The sequence below is a fragment of the Squalius cephalus genome, assembly GCF_949319135.1.
Source record: "Squalius cephalus genome assembly, chromosome: 4".
NCBI classification, from domain to species: Eukaryota; Metazoa; Chordata; class Actinopteri; order Cypriniformes; family Leuciscidae; genus Squalius; species Squalius cephalus.
The window spans coordinates 30409702-30418625 of NC_137125.1; the positions used below are offsets into that span (position 1 = coordinate 30409702).

Below are 8924 nucleotides of genomic sequence, written 5' to 3' on the forward strand. Positions count from 1 at the left end.
GAAGATTTTAAATTGGTCTATAATTTGCTAGGTTATTATGATCTAATTGTGGTTTCTTAATGAGGTGTTTTATAACTGCCAATTTAAATGTTCTTGGAACATGACCTAAAGATAAAGATGAGTTAATAATATTGAGGAGAGGCTCTTCCACTATAGGTAACACTTCTTTCAGTAGTTTAGTTGGTATAGGATCTAATAAACATGTTGTTGTTTTAGAGGAAGTAATAAGTTTATTTAGCTCTTTTTGTTCTATAGTTGTAAAGCACTGTAATTGTTCTTGCGGGGTGATAATTGAGGTTGAATTATAAGGCGCGATTGAAGATTGAACATTTACAATTCTGCCCTACAAAGGCAAAAGACCTTAAGTCGCTAGAGTGTGGAACTGAGAAAAATGACTTTAAAGATTTTTAGTTGTCCCGCCAAATTAATTATAGGTAGGACACTGGAAATCTGGCAAATAGATGTTTTAGTAATGGAAATTATATACATAAAAAAATCTTGAGCTCAAACTTGACTTTTGACCACTATTTTAAAGTTACTGTACTCTGCCTTTGTATTAGCAGCAAAAAGTGAGAAGTCACGCCAAGGCAAAAGGCAGTAACTTCCACATTATCAATATTTAGTTGCTGATCACCATTAACAAAATCATTATAGTAACACCTGTATAAAATCTAGTGATCATGGCATTTATTTTGTATGATTTACAATTATTTATAGCCATCTACTTATTGCTATCCTGTGCTTTGGTTGCATTCTGATGGCATTATTAATACATTTGACATGACAAAATACCTATTAGTCCAGCGTTGACTCGATCGACCGCGTTTAGGGCGGGGCTGAAGGCGAAGTTTTGGCACTCTGCCAGCTAGTTTGCCGAGCTTTAATTCTTGGTTGTATTCATCTGATACGGCAATGTGTAACGTTTTTCTGTCAACTCTGCATAATCCTTCGCGATCGATATCGCACGTTTGTCGATGGAGCAGACCATACTGACCGCTCTGAGGACATCAGAAGTTAGAGCGACTGATGGCAGCTGTACAAAGTACACAGGCTACACCGTAATTTAAATTTTAATGGACATTAAAACAAAGGCAGATAACCGTACAATCTGGTAGGTAGCATTATTTGATTGAACACCGGCACAGTAACTTCATATTGACGCGCGGCTAAACAAAGGCAGAGCACCGTAACTCGTAATTTGAGCGTTCCAAAACAAAGCCAAAGAGCGGTAACTGATGTTACGGTGTTCTGCCTTGGTTTCTCATGGGCTTTTAAAAGTTACTGTTAAGACAAATCATTATTTTCTCGAAAAAAAAACGGAATTGATTCAAGATACTTATCCACATGATAAAGAAGGTCTTGAATGTGCCAAAAATATAAATAACTCATTTTCGACCAAAAACGAAGTTACGGTCTTTTGCCTTTGCACGGCAGAATTGTGGTTCTGATGCTTTCTATTTTCTCAGTGAAGAAGTTCATGAAATCATTACTACTAAACTGTAACGGGATATTTTGTTCCGGTGACGCTTGTTTATTTGTTAGTCTAGCCACGGTGTTAAATAAAAATCTTGGATTGTTGTGGTTATTTTCTATTAGTTTGCGGAGGTGCTCAGCCCTGGCCGCTTTTAGGGCCTTTTTATAACGTGACATACTGTCTTTCCACGCGATTCTAAAGACCTCTAAATTAGTTTGTTTCCATTTACGCTCTAAATTACGGGTTTCTCTCTTTAGAACATGCGTAGTATTGTTGTACCATGGTGCTTTAATTTTCTCTCTGAACTTTTTTAATTTAACGGGTGCAACAATATCCAATATTCTGGAGAGAATGGTGCTCATAGTGCTAGTTAGTTCTTCTAGTTCATCTGTTTGTTTGGGTTCAGGCAGCAGCAGAGACAGATCGGATAAACAATTTGAGAAATTATCTATGGTAGATGGGAGGATTGTTCTGCCTGGTCGATAACGCGGCGCAGCATGACATATTACAGCAGTACGTAATATGCAAGTTACCATGTAATGGTCAGTAACATCACTTTGCGGTATAATATCTATATCGGTTGGATCGGTTCCATATGATATAATTAAATCGAGTGTATGATTAAGACGATGAGTGGGACCAGTGACATTTTGCTTGACCCCAAAGGAGTTTAATAAATCTGTAAACGCAGTCCCTAACGCATCATTTGAATTATCTATGTGTATGTTAAAATCTCCAACAATTAATGCTTTATCGACGTTGACCAATAGATCTGAGAGAAAATCTGCAAACTCTTTTAGGAAATCAGCGTTAAGGCCCTGGCGGTCTATATACGGTAGCCAAAGCTAAAGATAATAGGGATTTTTTTCTTACATCTGAGAGCGTAACATTTAGTACAAGTACTTCAAACGAATTAAACTTGTCACCTGTTTTCTGGGTAACATTAAGAATATCTCTATAGATTGTTGCAACACCACCGCCACGACCAATCAGACGGGGCTCATGCTTATAACAGTATCCTGATGGTGTAGACTCATTAAGACCGAAATAATCATTTGGTTTAAGCCAGGTTTCAGTAAGGCAAAGTACATCGATGCTATTGTCTGTGACTATTTCATTTACAATAACTGCCTTAGGTGTGAGTGATCTAATGTTTAGAAGACCTAGCTTTAGAAATTGTTTTTGTTCACTAATAGCGAGATTTTCTGTTTCAATAACAATTAGATTTTTCCTAGATCCTGCAGTAGATTTATTTGATCTCACTAAACGAGGAATAGACACAGTTTCTATGCAATGTTCTACACTAGTATTTATATCAATTAAGTTGGTGCAGCAGAGACTGTAATTTGGAATTTTGGTTACTAGTCAAACGGTATTTAACGACTTGGAGATGTTATCAGACAGAAGATCTGCTCCGATTCTACTTGGGTGTAAGCCATCAGCGTGGAAGAGCCTAGGACGTTCCCAAAACAGATTCCAATTATTTACAAAGAGCAGTTTCTGCTCATTACACCATGACATTAACCATTCATATAGTGCAAATAATCTACTGAACTTTTCATGCCCTTGTCGGTACGTGGGAAGCGGTCCAGACAAAATGATCGTTTTTTCAGGCGATGTGCTGCGTACCGTCTCGATCAGGCTCCTGAAGTCTTTCTTCAGAACCTCCGTCTGCTGCAGCCTGATATTGTTCACTCCCGCGTGCAACACGACGGCTCCGACACGCTCGTTACCGTTCAAGATCTCGGGTACCCGCGCAGCGATATCGAAAACACGAGCACCAGGAAAGCAGTGAGTACGCACCTTACTTTTACCTAACGTAGCGTGGACGTGCCGGACGATGGAATCGCTGATGATCACAGCATCGCATTCCGTTTCGCGAAGAGGGGAGAAACGGTTCTGGGTGGAGATCTCGAAAACCGGGAAGGGCGGAGAGATTATTGCTCTGATCCTGGCCCGCGTCTTCCGCTGCGGAACCACCCAGGGTTCGTGGTGGCGTGTCGGAGCCGGAGTGAACGAAACCATGGCTGATCGTGACCTGGGTGCTCGGAACCAATGCTTAGAAATGCACGGAGTAGACGAGGTCGGAGTCAGCGGGTTAGTAACGTTAATCACTGATTTGTGTGCATCAGCGCGTGATGTTTCAAGAGCTAAACGCCGGTCCCTCAGCTCGGCTTGTCTCACTAAAAGGTCGTGGATCTGTTTCTCAACAGCTTCCAGCTCAGACTGCAGTGCGTGCAGCTCAAATGTGTCCTCACCTGCACCAAAAGGTAGACTACTTACATCTGATATATTTGCCATTTTAACAGATGGACAGTAAGTTAGCAACGACGCTACCAGTGATGCTATCAATATTAATACTAATTTTATGACTGAAGTCTTGGATATAATCCGTCTTTTTAGTGGTACGGGTGTAGAGTAGACGCACGATAGGCGAAAAAATGTTTGTTTGTAAGTGAGTGTGGAGAAGACGCGTTCAGCCGTGATCCCCAGGAGTAACCTATAAGAGTATCCGATGTTGGATCACTAATAGGCTTGAGATGCGTCTGCTCAACAGTCTGCGTTGTAACTATGAGGTGAGGAAAAGTAGAAAATGTTCGTTGTAAGTGAGTTTAAAGAGAAAATCAAGAATTATAAATCAAATCGATGGAGCTCCAAAGACAACAACGCGTTCAGACGCGACGCATGCGCATTCGTCAACAGGAAGTAGGCGAAGTAGGCATTCTAGATAGGAATAGGAACCATTAGCCATGGACGTGACAATAAGGAATTGCCATACTCTATAATGTCATATGAAGTCAGATCCGATGTGTTGGCCCAGAATAGCATATACTTTGTACATACCTCATATACATTGTGGCGCTAATGTACTTTGTGCTTTCTCTATCAAATACCCCTGTGTGACTTCCAAAAACTAACACGTTGGCTAGTTGTTAGCCGCACTCCACAACAGTCCTAACCCGTACGTAGATTTGTTCTATGAACATTAGATTCAATTAACGTACCCAGCATATTAATTATTTCTTAGCTCTTATTCGCTAGTTGCATATATAGAACGTTGCCGACATCCGGTTTGTTTCCGGTAAGCTGTCCCACTTCCGCTCGCCTCATTCCTGAAGATGGAGCTGTTTTACACGAGAAGCCTGCAGAATCTACCTAAGTTTACCATCAATGATCTGCACCGGATCATTAACTCCTTTTCATCTGCTCCCAGGAGTAAGAGAGAGAAGGGGTTTAAAATGTATATTTCACAATTCATCGACAACTATGAAGGTACGTTACATTTTTTTTTACTGCGTCATATATTCACGGTGACAGCAGAGTTAGCAAACTAACGTTACCGCTGACTAGAACTAGGGCTAGCAGTAGCTTGATGTTAAGTTACCTCAGCTAACTAAATCACCTATGTGAATTAACGTTACAGGCCATATCTCTCATTATTATAGTAAGTTAGATAGTTTTACCCAGTGACTTTATTTTACATACACCTCTTCCTTTTAGTCGGATTGAAAGTTAATCCGTTCACAAGATCTTAACGTAACTAATTTCCTGCTTGATTGGAATAGCGTATCAAATAGATGTGTACATACACATACTATCTCTATCAATCTGGTTAAGAAATGGATGTTTGATCGGACCCCATCATAATTGGTTTTAAAATAAAAAGGTGTCATGTAAACGGGGCTATTCTGTAAAAAAAAAAAAAAATTCTGCATTAAAAAGCCATTTTGCCTGTCACGTGCATAGCTGTAAGTGGCTATACTATAGCAAATCTTGCCATATCACTTTTGAGTGATTGTACTATGTAATTATTCCTAAAAGATCTTGATGTGTTACTTGAATGATAATCAATGTGATGTTATCCCTAACTCAGTATCAAACAAAGTGTCAGGAACAGGGAGAGTCAGTGTGCGAGCTATGTGCCACAGGTCCCTGAGGAAAAAGGAGAGACCTCACAACTTGAGAGTAGGATAGTTCACATCACATTTTACTGCACTGGCTAGGATTAATGTTTGTTATGTGTGTGTAGTAACTTTTTCTTCTGTTTTCTTCCTAGATTGTCCTCGAAGACTCCTCCCCAGTGCAGCTGTTTGAGACGGTGTGCTCGTGTGCTGCTGGCAAAGCACTTTGCAACCATACCGTGGCTCTCCTTTTTCAGACTGCGACCTACTCTCAGCTCCGCCTCCTTGCTGTACCCCCAGTCCTTAGCTGCACCGAGACAGAGCAACGCTGGCACAAGCCAAGGACTATGGTATTTTTCAGAGCATTATTATTATCAGTAGCCACATGTGCCAGGTATAGTTTGTCTGTGCATAAAATACAACATTTTCCACACGTTACATTTAACCACCTCTGAGATGTCATTTCTTTTTACTTTTATCATTGATTGATAGGGTGTAAAACCAGGCCGGGTCAGTGATATGGTTGTGTTGTCTGCCAAGCCAACACAAAGGACAGTAACCAGTGGTGTCAGGTAGGTTATGTCTTGTAATTAAAAAAATTATCATGCAAATGTGGTTATCTGTCACACAGATATGTATACTCATTTAAATTGTGATATAAAATTCTACATAGGAGCACTCTCTACAAGGCGATGCGGGGGGATATGCCTGATCCTGATGTATTGAAAGTGACAGAAGCATATGAAGGCTTTTCACCTGACATGTCACCCCTTATTACTACCATGTCCATCAGTGCTGATGTCCCACTGGTCGAGTCAGCTTTGGGTAAAGTTCAGGAGGGCAGCCTGATCTCTTATCAGCAGCCAGTGTCAGTCAGCCGCATCATATCACTCCACACTGGAGCTCCTCCACCCCCACCTCTGCCCTTGGATGGCTACAGATTGAAGCCCACATGTTGCCAGTTTGTCTGCAGTCTCCACCAGCAACTGCATCTGCAATCTCTACAGACCAACTTGGAAATGGCAAGGGGAATAGAAGTGGCAACAAGGGACCAGAGTATGTCTGTGGTGTGGCATCGGGTCAGAAGGATGAGAGTAACATCATCTCACTTTAGGGAGGTTTGTCATGTTCGTGGTCAGACATCAGCAGAACATCTCGCTGAAAGAATGCTCAGGGGTGTGACCCAAACATCGGTCATGAAAAGAGGTCTGGCATTGGAGCCACAGGCTATTCAAGAGTACTGTAAAGTGAAGAACAACAGCTACTGGCCTTGTGGCTTTGTCATACACCCTGATGCCCCCTGGTTAGGATCTTCTCCTGATGGTGTTGTTTTTGACCCCACAGACCACCCACCCTTTGGCCTGTTGGAGGTAAAATGCCCCAATGTCAAGAGTTATGTTGACTGCAAATACCTGAAGCTCCACAATGATTCAATGAAGCTGAAAAAGCAGCACAGCTACTACTGGCAGGTCCAAGGGCAACTCCTGCTGACAGGTATGGACTGGTGTGACTTTGTTGTTTTTGCAGAGGAGGACATGGTCATTCAAAGGATCTACAAGGACCCAGAGGTGGCTGCAGTCATCAGGGAGAAGGGGGATTTTTTCTTTTTCTACTTTTACTTGTTATGTTCCATGAAAACTTGAATCACCCCATTCTCCCTAGGTTCGTGTTTGTGTAAAATTTTATCTCATAGTTCTCATTACAAAGTACACATGCACGTGTCTGTAAATAGTTTAATGTTTATTAGGTTATTACAAACCTATACAAGGTGTCTTTGTTTATGTACATATTTATCTTTACAAACCTATACAAGGTGTCTGTTTATGTACATATTTATCTTTACAAACCTATACAAGGTGCCTTTATGTACATATTTATCTTTACTAACCTATACAAGTTGCCTTTATGTTCATATTTATCTTTACAAACCTATACAAGTTGCCTTTATGTACATATTTATCTTTACAAACCTATACAAGTTGCCTTTATGTACATATTTATCTTTACAAACCTATACAAGGTGCCTTTATGTACATATTTATCTTTACAAACCTATACAAGGTGCCTTTATGTACATATTTATCTTTACAAACCTATACAAGGTGCCTTTATGTACATATTTATCTTTACAAACCTATACAAGGTGCTTTTGTTATTATGTGTTCAGCTCAAAAACAGATGCTGCTATTTTCTATTTCAATGATTTGTGAAGTTAAATGTCAACTGTTCTCTACAAACCCATGATGTTCATCTAGTACTGATATACAGTTATGTATGTACAAACATAACTAAAATATACATGACTGTAGCATACTTGTGTATATATTTATCAGTACAACCCTATATATGGTGTCTTATGTTACTGTTGTATGTTTAGCTCATTTACAAATGCAACTATTTATTTATAAAAATGATGACTGATGTATTTGTGCTTTTTGATTTTTTATTTATGTATAACTTATGTAATTTATGTATAATTTATGTAATTTAATTATGTATAATTTATGTAATTTATGTATTTGCCCAGCCATTGTATAAGAGCCAATAAAATTCAAGGCAAACATCAAGTAAACGTCTGATTATTTTTTTAAAGGTATATCACAGGTTACAAAACAGTACAAATTACAATTAATACAGTGTGTCAAGACACAAAAAGAAAAGTCCAAACAGATGTGCCAGTCTGAATAGAGACGTATCACTGTTGGGTTGCCCATGCCTTGACAAGGGGCCCATACTGGTAATTTACCAAGAGGCAAGCAACTGAAAACAGCTGGTCAATAGACCCAGACATGGACAGAGGTATGACCTTTCCAAACAGTTTGTTCTCCTTGACCCTCCTGATGCATCTTTCAACGTGGACTCTGAGGCGGGCAATGGACTGAGTGTGCTGGACATCCTCTTTGGACATCTGGGTGTCCTTTACCAGGAAGGCAGGTCGGTAAACCTTCCCAGCGACAAGGTTGTCCACTAGAAAGCCTTTGTCCACCATAATGGCCATTTCTGGTGTGAGGCATTTGGTTATCCCAGACAATTTAAAAATTTCTCTGTCACTCATTGAGCCTGCATACAGCGGGGAAACAAAGGTGATGGGACCATGGGGTGCGATGCCAATCATAGCTTTGAAGGTAGTATGAGATTTATATGAAGAATAAACCTCGCTTTGCAGAAGGAGAGAGGAGGGGGTCTGACAAAATATCTCTGTGCAGTCCAGGATCACTTGTGTGTCAGGAAATTCAGCAAATTCTGGTGGGAGGTATGCTTTGATACCCTCTGGTGGTATCCACAGGCGAATGGAACCCAGCAGATGATACAAAAAGTGAGTCCATGATGTTATTATCCTGCTGACGGTGGTCTGGTGAATCGAAAAGCGATTGGCCAGATCCCTCAGAGGCAGACCCACAGAAAGATGCATCAGAAATAGCAGCAATTCATCGATGAGTAGCAGTTTTGTAGCTCGGTGTGGGGTGATACCTGAGGCAGCATTGGCAGAGGCAGCATTTGCTGAGGAGATTCTGACAAATTTTGTGTTTGCAGCTGGCTCCACTTGT

At 40.5% G+C, this 8924-nt stretch overlaps 1 protein-coding gene across 1 annotated transcript; it reads left to right on the forward strand.

Moving 5' to 3' along the window:
• Window positions 1-3314: 3314 nt before the first annotated feature.
• Window positions 3315-6490, forward strand: LOC307157675 (uncharacterized protein; the record flags this gene model as incomplete). The annotated part of the gene is made up of 7 exons (XM_079869602.1): window positions 3315-3516; window positions 4562-4747; window positions 5349-5440; window positions 5532-5726; window positions 5869-5948; window positions 6050-6416; window positions 6461-6490. 7 exons carry the CDS (start codon window positions 3315-3317, stop codon window positions 6488-6490), a joined length of 1152 nt encoding a protein of 383 aa, XP_079725728.1.
• Window positions 6491-8924: the final 2434 nt, after the last annotated feature.